Genomic DNA, 18,917 nt, shown 5'->3' on the forward strand with positions numbered 1-18,917 from the left:
CTCCATGAAGCCTATGAGAGGGCTTGGTGAGACCTTTAGTTATTTGAGATCTGTGAACACAAAGTGTCGGGGCTGAAATGGAACTGGAGCCTAATACTGATTGAATGCCAAAGATGACTATTTTTCAGTCACCTGATATAGTCCACTGAGTCACAGTCACACACTTGTGTCTATTTAGAATGTGGACTTCTCTTTTTCCATCTTGGTTGGTGTATTTGGTAATCAAACCCCAACATCCTCACCGCAGCCAAAATGGGATGTTGCAGGGGAATACTGAGGATGTAGACGGGCCTCAAAATGTGCCAATTTAGGTTGCCTTGATTAAATCAATGCATATCAATATAACAGTCTGAAATATTGACCAAATGAGAGAAACTACAGATGTACACATTTAGCAGACGCCATTGTCCGGACTGACTTTACAAAAAACATACTATGGGGAACAAGGTTCAAGTTATGGAGTTTGCTGGACACCACTCCTAAAAATCAGTGCCCCACATAAGTAAAAATGTAAGTGTTAAGAAATAGTAATGTCAGCCCAGCCCACTATCATCATTAAGGAATCCCCAAGGGTCAATCCCCAAGGGTCAAAGTGTAATTGGGTCCCTGTAGAACCGCATAAGAATTTCCAGGCTGGTGATTATGCAGTGTGTCACTGTGTATGAGGTCATATCACTATATAATGGGCACTCAGTCAGGTAAGTGTTCCCCATTCAAGGTGTGTCTATGGGAGAGGCCATATAAATACTGGTTAGTTTGGTTATGTTGCTATGGTGAAGGAATAGTGGCTGAATAGTTCATCATTAAGATAAACAATTACTCATGCCACAAAGTCATTCCCAACTCTTTCTTATTCTATTCTGCTAATTTTGTCTCACTAACGCCACACTCTCACACCCTGTTCTTACTCTGCTTCCTTAGCTTTTCTCTCTCTCACTCTCTCATTACTTTTTCTGCAGTTTCTTTTTTCTGTAAACCAGGGGGCTGGGCTATGACTGCATGAGACAGAGACAGGAAGAATGTGTGGTTGTGTGTGTGTGTGTGTGTGTGTGTGTGTAGACGTTCCCTTTGCATGACTACATTTCCTCTCTCTCTCTCCACAGACGTGTCCTAATCCACTACCTCCTCAACTAAAGTTACAAGGTAAGATCTACGAAATAACTTTTACTTTTTTTCTTCACATTTCACTTCTTGTCTTTGTCTTTTTCTTTTCTCCCCAACTTGTCCTGAAACAGGATGCATCCATCTTGCATTCTTTCTTCAAATTAGCTGAGGAATCTGAGGGAACACTGAAACTAGTCGCACTTCACTTACCTCCCTTTTCCACCCCTGACTTTAACACCCTCCATCCCTCCATACTCTGTCGATATCTCTTCATTCTCCTCTCTGTTTCTCTCTCTGTTTACAGATTGTTTATGGACTCTGCTCTGCACGTATTCCTTTATCACTTGTTATCTCAATGTAATTATTTCTCCCTTGAATTTCATCCCTGTCTATCTCCCTCACACACACACACCTTTCACACACACACAAGCACGCACCACAGGAGGTTGGTGGCGCCTTAATTGGGGAGGACGGGCTCATGGTAATGACTGGAGTGGAATAGGTGGAATGGTATCAGATACATCAAACACATGGTTTCCATGGTTTCCAGGTGTTTGATTCCATTCCATGTGCTCCGTTCCGGACATTATTATTAGCCGTTTTTCTCCTCAGCGTTCTCCACTGGCACGCAGACATACACACACACACACACACACACACACACACACACACACACACACACACACACACACACACACACACACACCCACTGTCAATTGGCAAATTGGGCTCCCGAGTGGCGCAGCGGCCTTAGGCACTGCATCTCAGTGCAAGAGGCGTCACTACAGTCACTACACTACAGGGGCGGCAGGTAGCTTAATGGTTAGAGTGTTGGAGGTTGCTGGATCGAATCCCTGAGTTAACAAGGTAAAAATCTGTCGTTCTGCCCCTGAACAAGGCAGTTAACCCACTGTTCCCCGGTAGGCTGTCATTGTAAATAATAATTTATTCTTAACCGACTTGCCGAGTTAAATAAAGGCAAAAAATTATATTTGCACTCATATCTTCCTCTGTCTGTCTGTGTATTGTCACTCCCTCTGATTAAGAACGCATGAATGATCTGATTGGCTCAGTGACCCCAGCACCCTATCTCTGAGTCTCTCTCTTTAACCTGAAGCCAAATGCCCAGCCCAGCTAACACATAATGTTCTGAGAACCATATGTTGGTGAGAGCGTGGTTGTCCTATGGTTATTTTGCATACAAACTACCCACAATATTCTGGGAATGGTACAGGATACCCAGCTAGCTCATAATGTTCTAAACGCAGCTAGCACATAATGTTCTAAGAACCATATCTTTCTTAAGTGAGAATTTCAGTACTTCAGTATAACGTTTCCTAGAGGTTCTCATAACATTAAGAAAACTTTCCAGAAAAAAACACAAGAAAACATTAGTAATGTTCAAAGAAAGTTCTATGGATGTTATTTAAAAACATACACATTCTGTTCTCGGCACCAACAAAACTCTCTCTATCCTCTGTCTTGTTAAGTGTGTTCACACCTGATCTTAATGACTGTTTTTTCTTTGAAACGGGGCCTGTTAGAATAGACTAAAATGAACAGCTTGCATGAGTTTAAAAAACTGGCATGCTAGCTCTATCCTGGTGGTGCAGTGGATTGATTCCATGGATAGAGAACAGAAGATCATAGGTTTGAATCCCACTGATGCCATTCCAAAATAAAAAGGAATTGTGTTTGCATGATTAATGCCTAAATGAATGCATTTATGTGTCTTACGAGTGCTTGGAGTTCAAAACAGTTCAACTAAGCTAGCAGTGTTATTAAAAGTCATAGTGAAACATTCTAAAAACTTTATTTAATTACCTTCTCAGAACGTTAATAACAACTCCCAGGAAAACTTTCAGCAAACCATAGCAAAATGTTCTCAGAACCTCCCTGCAACCTAAAAATGTATGTTCCCAGAACAAACTAAATGTTCACTTCCATTCCCAGAACATTTAAAAAACATCCAGTTTTACCGGTCAGGAAACATGGCATTGTTTCCAGAAATAAAGGGAAACCAAAAATGTACGTTCCCACAACTTCCAAGCAACCAAATGTGCTAGCTGGGAGGTTCCTGTCTCTTGGGTTACATCCCAATTATCTTACATGGTCTCCTTTGCTTGTACCCTTGTTTATTTTTGTTTATCACCGATCTGGTTGGGAGATGCAATGGAGACTAAGGATGTGTTTACACTAATTGGTCTTTGACCAATCCGATCAGCTCTGAAAAAGATCTGATGTGATTGGTCAAAAGACCAATTAGTGGAAAAAATATCATAATTGGACTTGTGTAAATACACCCCAAGTATACTGTCCTGTCCTGTTCAATCAATGCACATGAGAGACACGAGATGAGGAAAGGAGGGTGCTCATTTGTTGATTTGTCAGGGGCTGTGTACAAATTGCCTGTTGCACCAGTTAGCCATCTGTCAGTGTCAAGACGCATCTTCTTTTCCCCTCTCTCATTACCCTGCTCTGGCCAATGGAAAGTGGTTAAGCATTGAAGAGGGGAGAGGGAAGATGGAGGAGCCAGCCCAGCAGTCATCATTGTCACCGTGGTGTTTAGCGTTTGTCAGGAACCCGACTCTTCCCCCATAGGGCGCCCTTGCCAAGGCTGCTCAGATCACTCTCCGGGCTCACGTTGCCTTCCTCATATAATCTAACGAGGCCAGCTGAGGAGCAACGACCCACTCTGCCTCGCCCAGGCCTCCTCTGTCCACTCAGTCACAAACCCTCGAGCAGCCACCGGGCAGAATGGAGCTGGAGTCAGGTGCGGTGCCGGAGTTAGCCGAGGGGATCATGCAGTTAAGTTTCTCTCGTCTTAACCTCCTCTTCACCACGCTGTCTACGCGTTGTAACCCTAAACCCTACCGACGGACACCTGCAGCCCTGGTTGGTGTCCCCTCGGCTGTGTCCTACATAGGCTAGCATGTGTGTTCAAATATTTACTTTTTCTATCTTTGTGTCCATCGATCTTTCTCTGACTAGTTACTTTTACCAGCTTGTTTTTGTTCTGTTTATTTGGAGCTGGCCAATATATTTGATATGTTTTGCTATTTGGAATTAGGCACGTCTGTTTTTTACGAGGGCCTAATGGCCTTGCTGATAGATCGCATGAAGGATAGGCTCTATTCTCACTGGGTTGTTGCTACGTGCATGAACTTCCTTATACCTACATCCTTACCTGTGATGTAGAGACATTTTATTGGTTTAGGTGAATATGATAGTTTTAGTGACTCGGCTGTAGTAGAATAAGGAAAGGGGTTGTGCTTATGGTATCCTGTGATGTGGGGAAAATACCTGAGAAAGTAAAGAGAATTACTCAAGTGACAGTCACCTAGTAAAAGTATTTGGTTTTAAATATACAATACTTCAGTATCAAAAGTAAATGCAATTGTGAAAATATACTTATGTATGAAATGGCACAATTTTTATTTTATTTCCTGATAGCCAGGGGCACACTCCAACACTCAGATATAATTTACAAACAAAACATATGTGCTTAGTGAGTCTGCCAGATCGGAGGCAGTAGGGATGACCAGGGATTTGTTATCTTGATAAGTGCTTGAATTTGACTATTTTCCTGTCCTACTAAGCATTCCAAATGTAACGAGTACTTTTGGGTGTCAGGGGAAACGCTTGGAGTAAGAAGTACATTCTTTTCTTTAGGAATGAAGTGGTAAAGTACAGATGCCCCAAAAAATTACTTTAAATCTTTTTTTTACTAAAGCACTTTACACCACTGTGGCTCACCAGCACTGAAATACTATCAATAAATCAAATGTATTTATAAAGCCCTTTTTACATCAGCAGTTGTCACAAAGTGCTTATACAAAAACTGAGCCTGAAACCCCAGACAGCATTCAATGCAGATGTAGAAGCACAGTGGCTAGGAAACACCGTCTGGCCACAAGTGAGATGTCTCCTTTAAGCAGTTCTGAACCTGGTAACCGTGCATGTAATGCCTTGTGATGAAATATGTTCTGAACCTGGTAACCGTGCATGTAATGCCTTGTGATGAAATATGTTCTGAACCTGGTAACCGTGCATGTAATGCCTTGTGATGAAATATGTTCTGAACCTGGTAACCGTGCAGGTAATGCCTTGTGATGAAATATGTTCTGAACCTGGTAACCGTGCATGTAATGCCTTGTGATGAAATATGTTCTGAACCTGGTAACCGTGCATGTAATGCCTTGTGATGAAATATGTTCTGAACCTGGTAACCGTGCATGTAATGCCTTGTGATGAAATATGTTCTGAACCTGGTAACCGTGCATGTAATGCCTTGTGATGAAATATGTTCTGAACCTGGTAACCGTGCAGGTAATGCCTTGTGATGAAATATGTTCTGAACCTGGTAACCGTGCAGGTAATGCCTTGTGATGAAATATGTTCTGAACCTGGTAACCGTGCATGTAATGCCTTGTGATGAAATATGTTCTGAACCAGGTAACTGCATGTAATGCCTTGTGATGAAATATGCAGTTGTGAAAGATTGCTCAACCGGATACATTTAAAGATTGAGGATAGGGAGGAGGGCTTTAGCTTGTTGGCACCTCTATCTTTCTCACTAAGAACCATTGGTAAAGACACAGTGGAGATTTAAGCTCTGGGTGATTGTTTGGAGGGAGAGTTGTCAGAGTTGCAGTTTGCATAGAAGCTGATCAAACGGCCACCTTCTTTGTCAATGGGGGGTGAGGCTTTAACTAAGGTGCAGCTTGAAGTTTTATTGTCTCAAGCTACTCCCTGTAGCCATCATCTTGCCTCACAATATGTCGTTGTGCCAATCAAACTTTATCAGTACTGGGTTTTTCACTGGCCCCTGTGAGTGCAAAACTGAAATGAATTGAGAGCGTTTTCATTTCTTTGGGGGGAACATTTTACAGAATGTTTCCATTTCAGACAGACTTCTTTCAAGGTTACCCAGGCCATTTCCCTTTATGCTGTTATTAGAAATGCATAAATGTACGTCATTTAACAGACGTTCTAATCCAGAGCGACTAACAGGAGAAATTAGGGTGAAGTGCCTTTGACATCAACAGTTGGCTCGGTGATTTGAACCAGCCTCCTTTCCGTTACTAGCCCAACAACGTTAACCACTAGGCTACCTGCCACCGATGACAAGTCTTTGCCAGTCTGGCTCCCATTTTGCATGCTAGTTACCTACTGTTGGGGGTTGCCTACTGTTGGGGGTTGCCTACTGTTGGGGGTTGCCTACTGTTGGGGGTTGCCTACTGTTGGGGGTCGCCTACTGTTGGGGTTGCCTACAGTGTAATTATAGTGCAGCACCACATTCTGTGAGTTGGGTGTTCCCTTTGGTGAGTGTCACATAGCTGGCTAAAGGGTTTCCAGAATGTACTAACTCTGAATGTTGTAGTTTTGTTTGCTCTAAATAGTTTATAGGACACTAAAATGTCAGTCTGCATTGTGTGTGTGTGTGTGTGTGTGTGTGTGTGTGTGTGTGTGTGTGTGTGTGTGTGTGTGTGTGTGTACAGGTGGATCTCAAACCTTTATTTCATTGTGATCCCCGTTAAAGGCGTTTGTGTGTGGGTCTGTTTTCCATAGCCTACTCCATTTCAAACGTCTAACAGTGCACTTACTACAGGTGTAATACAGTAGGCAGAACCTGCATACTTATTAACTCATCCGGACCTTACACTTATTTGTTTGGCGTTGGTGACTGTATTGACAGTGAAGACAAATGACAGGATATCCCATAGAAACAATCAACTTAGTGCTGTGATTCAGGTTGAATGATTTCTAATGGACAACATCAATACTACCTGTCTCTCAAATGATTCCACCTGCCTTCTGTTTCATAGAAAAACAAATGCCTGGCAACACTGGGCACTTTCAGTATAGACAAAATTGGCGTGTAAGGCTTGGTGACTTGAGTATAGCCTTTATCAAATGTCTCAACATTGATTTATCTTTGAATATGACTCATTTATTGAATCCGATTGTCAATGTTACTTCCCTGTAACAGAGGGGGTCGGAGGAATCATAAGTGATTGTTTATTTGTCTGAGTAACATCAGGAATGCTTAAACGTGCCCTGCTACAAATCAATAAAGTATAATATGGCTTTGGCAACTGTAGCTAGAGGGGAAGATGCTTCGTTTTCAGTGTCGGCATGTGAGACGTGATACGACTTGCCCTATAGACGCACTCTTTTGTACAATGGATGACTAGTGCATTATGGGTCGGTATGCCTGCGATGGTATTGTATAACACAACAATGATGTAACCGATCTACCCTTATGGTCTTTTATAAAGCAACTTTCACACACTGTAAATAGACTTTCTTTTTTTCTATTGTGTTGGAATAAACAAGCGTACAGTCTGTAACTTTGACGCTTTGCTTTATCTTGGCCAGGTCGCCGTTGTAAATGAGAACTTGTTCTCAACTAGCCTACCTGGTTAAATAAAGGTCAAATAAAAACTTGACCCCTCATTTGGGATCTTTTCTTCTAGTCATTTCTACCTTTTTTTATTTTCTGAGTTCCTGCAGAAATGGTTATTCATGTCATGACATGATTATGAGTTCTCACCAATCCTCCACTGACGCCTTCTGTGTTTCTTGTCTGGACCCCAATATGGAAATAAGTATTCTTGCCACGACAAGTAAAAGCAATTTTCCCTTAGTTGACTGTCTGCCACCTCTAGCGGCAACGACTCACCATGTCTATTTGTCTCACTCATTCCATAGCAAAAAAATACATCCCCAACCCAAACAATAAAACACTACTATCTATTGCATCTTAGCCGCTCTCACTGCTCATCCATATATTTTAGACTTATATATTGTGTGTTAGGTTTTGTTTTGAAAATTGTTAGATACTGTCGGATCTAGAAGCATATACATTTCGCAATAACATCTGCTAACCATGTGTATGTGACCAATAAAATTTGATTTGACTTACACCCTTGCTCTTCCAGCTCTTCCCTCCCCAAATTACCATTTGTTTATCCTTCCCTGACCTGCTCTCCCATCTCCCTCTACCCAGTGCAGAATGCTCACTTTCCAGGCAGCCCCCCTCCCCATACTCCTCCATCCAGCCTCCACTGACCCACTCTCTCCTCTCCCCGTACAGAATGTTCCCCAACATGGCAGCACCCGGACAGTTTGGGCCAGAGACGCAGGAGCCGGGGCTGAAGGTGTGGCGGGTGGAGAAGATGAAGGCGGTGCTGCTGAAGCAAGCTGAGGTTGGAGCCTTCTTCAACGGCGACTCCTACCTGGTGTTGGAGCACAGGGGGGACCAGGGGGCCGACCTACACATGTGGATAGGTGAGATGAAGGAAAATGGATGCATGTTATGTGTCAAAAGTAGGGTCAAGAGTTTTACTTGACCAGGGTCTGAATTGACAGAGTAGGAGTACTGATTTAGGATCAGGTTCCCCTGTCTAATTCATTATGATCTAAAAGGCAACTGATCCTAGATCCTCACTCCTTCCCTGATAGTTTATCATGGCCACGTGACTCTTTGCCCCACTAAGGCATTGTGCATAAAAAGCTGTAGAACTTTGTACTAGAATGCTCCACCATTTACCTTTATGGAAGTACAAGACAATGTTTTGATCCATACTGATATTTGCCAGAACTTCAATAGAAACGGCTATAGGAGCCTTTGGGTGCTACTCCTCGATCTGTTATTAAATGGGTGAGTTGGGGTCATCATGGAGGATGGGGAGGACAGGGATCTCTGTGTACATGAGTGGAATGGAAAACTCTGTCTCTTGGGATAAGAGTCTTTAATTATCATTTATGGATGGTGTTTCCTACACTCTTAAAAAAAGGTTTCAAGACTTCTTTGGCTGTCCCCACAGGTAAAATCCTTTGGGTCCTGATTGGTGCAGCGGTCTAAGGCACTGCATCGCAGTGCTTGAGGCGTCACTACAGACCCAAGCATGCACGCTCGCACCGGTCGCAAGTTGTACAGTGTTTCCTCCAACAAATTGGTGCGGCTGGCTTTCGGGTTAAGCTAGCAGTGTGTCAAGAAGCAGTGCAGCTAGGCAGGGTCGTGTTTCGGGGGATGCATGGATCTCGACCTTCTCTCCCGAGACCCATCGCTGCAACTCCCGCACGGACAAGACTAACTACCGATTTGAATATTACGAGGGGAAAGAAATGTTTTGGTTCCAAGTAAAACCGTTTTGGATTCTGTTCAACTGTTCAAAACAGTTCTACTTGGAACCAAAAGGGTTCGTCAAAGGGTTTTCCTATGGGAACAGGCAAAGAATCCTTTTAGGTTCTAGTTAGAAAATAATTTGCCTAGAGTGTAAGCTTGTATCCATTATTGCTCTGTAAATCCAAACTACACTACATGGCCAAAAGTAGGTGGACACCCCTTCAAATAAGTGGATTCGGCTATTTCAGCCACACCTGTTGCTGACAGATGTGTAAAATCGAGCACACAGCCATGCGATCTACATTAATGCCCATGATTTTGGCGTGAGGGGTCCGACGAGCAGGTGTCTACATACTTTTGGTAATGTACTAGCCAACCAAATCAAATTTATTTATATAGCCCTTCGTACATCAGCTGATATCTCAAAGTGCTGTACAGAAACCCAGCCTAAAACCCCAAACAGTAAGCAATGCATGTGAAAGAAGCACGGTGGCTAGGAAAAACTCCCTAGAAAGGCCAAAAACCTAGGAAGAAACCTAGAGGAACCAGGCTATGAGGGGTGGCCAGTCCTCTTCTGGCTGTGCCGGGTGGATATTATAACAGAACATGGTCAAGATGTTAAAATGTTCATAAATGACCAGCATGGTCAAATAATAATAATCATAGTAGTTGTCGAGGGTGCAACGAGCACGTCCGGTGAACAGGTCAGGGTTCCATAGCTGCAGGCAGAACAGTTGAAACTGGAGCAGCAGCACGGCCAGGTGGACTGGGGACAGCAAGGAGTCATCATGCCAGGTAGTCCTGAGGCATGGTCCTAGGGCTCAGGTCCTCCGAGAGAATTAGAGAGAGCATATTTAAATTCACACAGGACACCGGATAAGACGAGAAATACTCCAGATGTAACAGACTGACCCTAGCCCCCCGACACAAACTACTGCAGCATAAATACTGGAGGCTGAGACAGGAGGGATCAGAAGACACTGTGGCCCCATCCGATGATACCCCGGGACAGGGCCAAACAGGCAGGATATAACCCCACCCACTTTGCCAAAGCACAGCCCCCACACCACTAGAGGGATGTCTCCAACCACCAACTTACCGTCCTAAGACAAGGCCGAGTATAGCCCACAAAAATCTCCACCACGGCACAACCCAAGGGGGGGGCGCCAACCCAGACAGGAAGACCACGTCAGTGACTCAACCCACTCAAGTGACGCACCCCTCCCATGGACGGCATGGAAGAACACCAGTAAGCCAGTGACTCAGCCCCTGTAATAGGGTTAGAGGCAGAGAATCTCAGTGGAAAGAGGGGAACCGGCAAGGCAGAGACAGCAAGGGTGGTTCATTGCTCCAGTGCCTTTCCGTTCACCTTCACACTCCTGGGCCAGACTATACTTAATCATAGGACCTACTAAAGAGATAAGTCTTCAGTAAAGACTTAAAGGTTGAGACTGAGTCTGCGTCTCTCACATGGGTAGGCAGACCATTCCATAAAAATGGAGCTCTATAGGAGAAAGCCCTACCTCCAGCCGTTTGCTTAGAAATTCTAGGGACAACAAGGAGACCTGCGTCTTGTGACCGTAGCGTATGTGTAGGTATGTACGGCAGGACCAAATCGGAAAGATTAACCTCTGTGTGGTTGACAAGCGAATAACCTGCGTGCTAATGGTCATGACACTGACCCAACGATTTATGTGAGGGATGAGACTAAGACTGACAGATGGAAGGATGATGGTAGAAGGGGTGGATTAAAGAAGAGCTCCCATAGGAAGAAGGGTTGTGTGTGTGTGTGTGTGTGTGCGCTCATACATTTTTTTTTTTTTTACTTTTACTACTCAAATGTGGCTGTTTACAGCATGTATCTGGTGCTTGAGTAACACTAAGCTGATTGTTAGTGCTCCTCTCTAAAAGCCCCCCCTCTACCCTGTCCTCTGTGACCCCTACACCCACCTTTCACATGACCCCGGCCCGACCCCTATATGGCCTTTATTGTGGTCCACTTTTCTGGACCTGGGGGCTAAAGGTCCGGATGTTTCTGCGCATGGGCGGGATTCTCTAACGCACGTGCTCTGCTCTAGGCTACTCGCTTAATAAAGTTTGATCAAAGCTGAATGTCTGCAAGATCACATTATGATAAGTACAGAATATAATAACATAGTATATATTATTTACCTGTAGCTCACTCATTCGGTTTATGTATGTACCTTCTCCTTTTCTGTCCTCCTTTTTCAATTCTGTTATGTAGGCAGGATTCCTCTCTCCCTTCACCTCCTGACTCTTTAACTCTCCTGTTTCTCCCTTCCACAAACCACCACTCCTTTCATTCTCCCTCTGCTATGTGTCCGTCACCACACCCCTACTCCCCGCTGTGTGTCCCTCACCACACCCCTACTCCCCGCTGTGTGTCCCTCACCACACCCCTACTCCCCGCTGTGTGTCCCTCACCACACCCCTACTTCCCCCTTGTGTGTCCCTCACCACACCCCTACTTCCCCCTTGTGTGTCCCTCACCACACCCCTACTCCCCGCTGTGTGTCCCTCACCACACCCCTACTCCCCGCTGTGTGTCCCTCACCACACCCCTACTCCCCGCTGTGTGTCCCTCACCACACCCCTACTCCCCGCTGTGTGTCCCTCACCCCTCTCTTCCTTCCCCTCCAGGTGAGAAGTCATCTCGCGATGAGCAGGTGGCGTGTGCCATGCTGGCCACCCAGCTGGACAGCTTCCTGGGTGGTGACCCCATCCAGCACCGGCAGGTCCAGGGCTACGAGTCTCCGGAGTTTATGAAACTCTTCCCCAGGGGGGTCAGCTATAAGGTGAGCAGGAGAATAGTCCTGGTTCATACTTACTGACAACACAGGGCCCATCTGTTTAAGAAATGTACTTGCATTGGACTTTGTGGAAACTTTTGTTTCTCTTGGACATCAATGTGTGATTTTCTGTAATCCATGTTTCCCCACATTAGATTTGGACCGTCTGAGTCATGGATGTGTGTCTGAAGTGTTAGGATTGAGTCCTCTACTGCTGGAATGTTTTTTTTTTTTTTTTTTTTTTTTCAAATCCATGATTCATGACATGACTTTACAAGCACTACTTTTCATGACCTCATCACATGCTGCTGATTTGTCATATCATTCCACATCTCTCTCGTTGAAGCCATAGCTAGTAAAATCCTTAGACTTCCTGGTTAGATACAGATGTTGAGAATCTAACAAACATTCATATTGTTACCTTTTTTCCTTTTATTCACTCTCTCCCTCAAACACACGTGTAGGAGGGTGGTGTGGAGTCTGGCTTCAGGCGGCCCCAGGGCGGGTCGGGGCCGGTTCACAGGCTGTACCAGATCAAAGGGAAGCGAAACATCCGTGCCAAGGAGGTGGAGCTGAGCTGGGAGAACTTCAACAAGGGAGACTGTTTTATCCTGGACCTGGGCGAGGTGAGCGGGGGGAGGGAGGGAGGTGAGAGTGCATGTTACCAATTCCCTGCGGGAGGCTCTTAGCAGTGGGGGCTTAGACAACTATATTACATTGTTGCCTTGAATGGCACATTCCTTAATTAGTGATCAGTAAAATAGGCCTACTAAATCGTACTGTGCATTTGGGAAGTATTCAGACCATGACTTTTTCCAAATTTTGTTACAGCCTTATTCTAAAATGGATTAAAGTTTTTGTTTTTTCCTCAATATCCCCTCAACCCAATATCCCATAATGACAAAGCAAAAATGGGTTTAGAATTATTTGCATTTTTTTTTTTTTTATGTTACTTTTACATAAGTATTCAGATGTCTTTACTCAGTACTGTGTTGAAGTACTTTTGGCAGCGATTACAGCCTCTTGTCTTCTTGGGTATGACACTATATGCTTGGCACACCTGTATTTGGGGAGTTTCTCCCATTTTTCTCTGCAGATCCTCTCAAGCTCTGTCAGGTTGGATGGGGAGCGTCGCTGCACAGCTGTGTTCAGGTCTCTCCAGAGATGTTCGATCGGGTTCAAGTCCGGACTCTGGCTGGGCCACTCAAGGATATTCAGAGACTTGTCCCGAAGCCACTCCTGCGTTGTCTTGGCTGTGTGCTTAGGGTTGTTGTCCTGTTGGACGGTGAACCTTCGCCCATTCTGAGAACCTGCTCCAGAGCACTCAGGACTTCATCAAGGATCTCTGTACTTTGCTCCATTCATCTTTCCCTCGATCCTGACTAGTGTCCCAGCCGCTGAAAAACATCCCCACAGCATGATTCTGCCACCATGCTTCACTGTAGGGATGGTGCCAGGTTTCCTCCAGACATGACGCTTGGCATTCAGGCCAAAGAGTTCAAGCTTGCTTTCATCAGACCAGAGAATCTTGTTTCTCATGGTCTGAAAGTCCTTTAGGTGCTTTTTGGTCAATTTCATGTGGGCTGTCATGTGCTTTTTACTGAGTGGCTCCGTCTGGCCACTCTACCATAAAGGCCTGATTGGTGGAGTGCTGCAGAGATGGTTGTCCTTCTGGAAGGTTCTCCCATCTACACAGAGGATCTCTAGTGCAAATTATACTGTTTTCAGGTATAATAAAATCATGATGCCATCATTGGCTGATATTATGTTGCTGGGTGGACTTAATGGGTGGACAATGAGGAAATAATGTCTGTTTTTGCCATTTGTGAGCTCATGCTTGACTCACCTGTGTCTTCATCCTGGGGTAGTTCATCTGTTGGATGAAGTTATCCGGCGTTTTAGGGCCTCCCTCTTCTCCTCCGCATTTGCTCCCATACCTGTCAATCAGTGGGATAATGTTCTTACCTCAGTCTGACCCATAGAGGTCTCAGTAAGGTCTAGACACCATAATGTATATTCACTTTATTCAATACAAACCCTGATTTTAAATTAGTATTTCATTAGACAAGGCCCTTTCCCCCCGATTGCTCAATTTGGCCAGGCGGCCAGCTCTAAGAAGAGTCTTGGCGGTTCTAAACTAATTCATTTAAGAATGAAAGTCCCCAAAAACACTGGACTCGAATGCTGCAGAATTTTTTTTTTTGGTACCCTTCCCCAGATCTGTTCCTCGACACAATTCTGTATCGGCGCTCTACGGACAATTCATTCCACCTCATGGCTTGGTTTTTGCTCTGACATGCACTGTCAACTGGGGGACCTTATATAGACAGGTGTGTGCCTTTCCAAATCATGTCCAGTCAATTGAATTTACCACAGGTGGACTCCAATCAAGTTGTAAAAACATCTCAAGGATGATCAATGGAAACAGGATGCAGCTGAGCTCAATTTTGAGTCTCATAGTAGTGTCTGAATAATTATGTAAATAAGGTATTTCTGTTTTTAATGTATACATTTTCTAAAGCTGTTCACTTTGTTTTTCCCTCAAGCTACACACAATACCCCATAATGACAATGTGTTTAATCAATTTTAGAATAAGGCTGTAGTTACTTAATGTGGTAAAAGTCAAGGGTTCGGAATGCTTTCTGAATGCACTGTATATTCACTTGAGACAATGATGAGACAATAAAAGAAACGTCTGTCTTTAGACCATATTTTCCTGGATCGGCTCGCAGGCCAACATGTTTGAGAAGCAGAAGTCGCGTGAGATCGCTAGTCTGATCCGTGACACTGAGAGACATGGCAAAGCACTCATCACTGACATCAATGAGGGGGAGGAGACGCCGGAGATGCTCAAGGTAAAATTACCGACTTAGTCCTTTACTCCCAAAGCAAACGAAAACAGTCAGACCTAATGCACAGGAGTCTTCTGAGGGGAGGACGGCATGTAATAATGGGCGAAAGAAGCGACTGGAATGGCAAACGCATGCAAGCTACAGTGTGTGTGTGATCTATTTGATACCATTCCGCGCCATCCTTTACCATGAGACTCCTCCCCAATGAAGGTGCCAACAACCTGTGAGCTTGAGACTTGTCAATCCTGTAATGTCTAAGCATATTTAGAGACTTTAAAATAGAGTATAGGAAGGTAATGGCTTGATAGTTAGTCATGCAACAATTTCTTCAATTTTGTTAACTGACTAGTCTCCTTACACTTTGTTTTGTGGACTGAGGTTGCTGATATGATTTTTGAGGAGCTAATTTAAAAAAAAAAATATATATATATATATATATACAAACCAGTGGAGCCTGCAGAGGGGAGTATGGAGTGAATGGTATCAAAAACATGGTTTTAATTTGTTTACCATTCCAGCCATTTTATTTTGAGCCATCCTCCCCTCAGCATCCTCCACTTATAGAAACCTCACCACAATCCATGTTCCACTCTGCCCTGTGATTGACAGGTGCTGGGACCAATGCGAGAGCTGGCAGAGAGCACTCCAGAGGAGGACAGTCGAGCAGACGTCTCCAACTCCGCCTCCCTCTACAAGGTAGCTGGACATTACAATTCCATTGGTAAACAGTTCTCTCCAGAACTGTTCTATTGCATCACATCATTACTGTTGGATAGTTCACCCCAATAACAGAATTTGGATTCTAGACTGCACAACTATACTTTGGAGATCATTTTTTTCCCATGATAAACAAGACTTTTGGGGCAAACTAGTTCGCAAATGAACTAAAAGTCATGGCCTGTGTTGCTGTCTTCCACAGGTGTCCGATGCGACAGGTCAGATGAAACTGACCAAAGTCTCGGAAAAGAGCCCATTTGCCAAGGACCTTCTGGTGCGCGATGACTGCTTTATTTTGGATAACGGGGCCAACGGAAAGATCTTCGTTTGGAAAGGTGAGGAAAGCACCTGAACCTCGACTAACATTTCTGCTCTGTGAAATGTATCCCTGGAATGTCTTAGATATCCAATGTCTAATGAAATACTAATTTAATCAGGGTTTGTATTGAATAAAGTGAATATACATTATGGTGTCTAGACCTTACTGAGACCTCTATGGGTCAGACTGAGGTAAAACATGGTGAGACCATTATCCCACTGATTGACAGGTATGGGAGCAAATGCCGAGGAGAAGAGGGAGGCCCTAAAAATGGCGGATAACTTCATCCAACAGATGAACTACCCCAGGATGAAAACACAGGTGAGTCAAGCATGAGCTCACAAATGGCAAAACCCAGACATTATTTCCTCATTGTCCACCCAGCAACATAACGTCAGCAAATGATAGCATTATGATTTTGTTATACCTGAAAACAGTATAATTTTGCGCATTTTGAATTCCATTTAGTCAAACATTGTCACACTGCAATGTCCATTGTGTTGTGTAACCACTAACTAGCAGGTCATGAACCCAGTATCATAAATGTTTTATGCATGTACAATGGGGTTGTTTGTGTATGACGCAGTAGATGCGGTCATAACCGGGTAGTCAAATCTCTGTACTCTCTTACAGGTGGAGATACTACCACAAGGGAGGGAGACGATCATCTTCAAGCAGTTCTTCAAAAACTGGAACTGAACTACAATGGCTATCAGAAAAGGGTCTCAATGACGCCCTCGTAAAATATTATGAAATTGCAACCTGGAAAATAAAAGATCTCAATGTTTTAAAGTCTTATCAGGAGTGACAGCATCTCAAATTCACAAACATATCTTTTTTTTATGCGGTTACTTGTATGTATATATTTGTAAGGTACTATACTCATAGAAAACAATTCTTTAGTCAGGCATAGGTCAAATAAACTCAATCATGAGCGTTTGTCACACCAAATGGAACCCTAAGTCACTAGTTCTGGTTCTGACTGGGAAGGAAAACGTCTACTCACTGGTTACTGTTACTAGTCTCATTTAAAGCCAAGATGACATTCCACAAATCCTGTAAGTTGAATTTGTTTGGTTTAGTCTTTCTTTTTTTACTTTTTTTACATTTGTTTAAGAGCAACAGGACATATTCTACTAGAACATGTAGTAGGCTACAGATTCTGAAAATAAATAGAAACTGAAACACGTACAGTGTGTGGCTTTGGTTCCTGACAACTTTATGGCATGACTGTGTCCCAAACGGCACCCTATATAGTGCACTACTTTAGACCAGGGCCCATAGGGCAGTAGTGCACTAAAAAGGAATAGGGTACCATTTGGGACAGACAATGACTAAGTTGTAATTACTTGTGTCAATTCTCTCCTGCTTGTTATCATTACTGAAATAATCAATGTTTTTCACCTGGTGAGATGACATTGCTTCGGTTGTTACACCTCTTCCCATCGTTCCCTGGATAAACACTTAACAAGTTAACCCCGCCTACACCTGAGGGAACTACCAGTGGACTCAACAGTTTAACCTTCTGTAAAACGTTAACCGCCAGGAGCTACTGTTGGGGTTGTCAAAGATATGACATTAACAGGCTAAAGCTGTGTATCCACATTGCCTTCAGAAAGTAATCACACCCTTGACTGTAACACTACAGAATGTGGAGGGGAAAAAAGTAGGATTTAATTGTAATTTTTGGTCAACGATCTACACAAAATACTGCCCCACCTGGATAGCTTTTTTTTTTTTTTTTAAATTATTCAAGCTCTGAAGTTGACCATTGCTAGAAAGCCATTTTCAAGCCAAAATTGTAACTAGGCCACTCAGGAACATTCAATGAAGTCTTGGTAAGCAACTGATGTGTTTTACATTATTTTCCTGATTTTAATCTTGTGATTTAGCAGGCACACTTACCCAGAGCAACTTACAGTAGTGATCGGATACATGCTCTACCAACTGAGCCACACGGGTGAAAGGTGAATCTCCCTGTTGGAAAGAAGACTGAACCAGGTTTTGTGTGTCCTTAGCTGTATTACACGCCCCCCCCAAAAAAATGTAAAAAAATAAAACTCGTCCTTGCCGATGACAAGCATACCCATAACGCGATGCATCCACCACTATGCTTGAAAATAAATAGTAATCAGTGATGTGTTGGGTTTTCCCCAAACATAACGCTTTGTATTCCGCCAATTTCTTTGCCACAATTTTTGCAGTATTACTTTAGTGCCTTGTTGCAAACAGGATGCATGTTTTGGAATATTTTTATTCTGTGCAGGCTTCATTTTCACTCCCTGGTCTTTGTGGTTGAATCTGCGCTTGAAATTCATGACTCGATTAAGGGACCTTACAATTACCTGTATGTGTGGGCTACAGAGATGGGGTAGTCATTCAAAAATCATATTAACCACTATTGAACACAATGAGTCCATGCAACTTATGTGATTTGTTAAGCACATATTTACTTGTGAACTTATTTAGGCTTGCCATAAGAAAGGTGTTTAACTCAAGACATTTCAGCGTTTCATTTTTTTTTTATTAGTTTAACATTTTCTACAAACAAAATTCCACTTTGACATTATGGTGTATTTTGTGTTGGTCAATGAGACCCAATTTAACTTTAATCAATTTTAAAATTCAGGCTGTAACACAGCAACATGTGGAAACTACAGGGGTGTGAATACTTTCTGAATGACTGTCTTTCACTGGGGACTGGGTGTTTCTCCTGAAGTGGAGGTGACTGTTGGTCTCAGTTGGAACATTGGACTCTGGCGATTATTAGGCTAATAATTATTCCATTGACGTATGAGCGACCAACACTCAACGCACTCCCGGTCTCTCAGATGGATAGATCTCACACACACACACACAGCCGCCTGCAGATGCTGACGCTGCTGCAGCCCCCCCTGAAAAATCGTATTTAAAAAAAAAAAAAAGAATTGTATTTATTTTTTCTTCACAAAGTAGTGCCTTTCATAGTCCTTCCCACGGC

General features: G+C 43.5%; 1 protein-coding gene across 2 annotated transcripts; it reads left to right on the forward strand.

Moving 5' to 3' along the window:
* The first annotated feature begins 1,001 nt into the window (after positions 1 to 1,001).
* LOC115198173 (macrophage-capping protein) lies at positions 1,002 to 17,126 on the forward strand. 2 transcript variants are annotated; one of them, XM_029759925.1, is made up of 9 exons: positions 1,002 to 1,143; positions 8,204 to 8,397; positions 11,900 to 12,054; positions 12,513 to 12,674; positions 14,755 to 14,904; positions 15,511 to 15,597; positions 15,821 to 15,953; positions 16,167 to 16,258; positions 16,571 to 17,126. In XM_029759925.1, exons 2-9 carry the CDS (start codon positions 8,205 to 8,207, stop codon positions 16,634 to 16,636), a joined length of 1,038 nt encoding a protein of 345 aa, XP_029615785.1. In that variant the 5' UTR covers positions 1,002 to 1,143; position 8,204; the 3' UTR covers positions 16,637 to 17,126. The 2 variants fall into 2 exon arrangements, with proteins under 2 accessions (XP_029615785.1, XP_029615784.1); XM_029759924.1 differs by lacking the exon at positions 1,002 to 1,143 and adding an exon at positions 3,585 to 3,911.
* Positions 17,127 to 18,917: the final 1,791 nt, after the last annotated feature.

This window comes from Salmo trutta, chromosome 8 (assembly GCF_901001165.1).
Source record: "Salmo trutta chromosome 8, fSalTru1.1, whole genome shotgun sequence".
NCBI classification, from domain to species: domain Eukaryota; kingdom Metazoa; phylum Chordata; class Actinopteri; order Salmoniformes; family Salmonidae; genus Salmo; species Salmo trutta.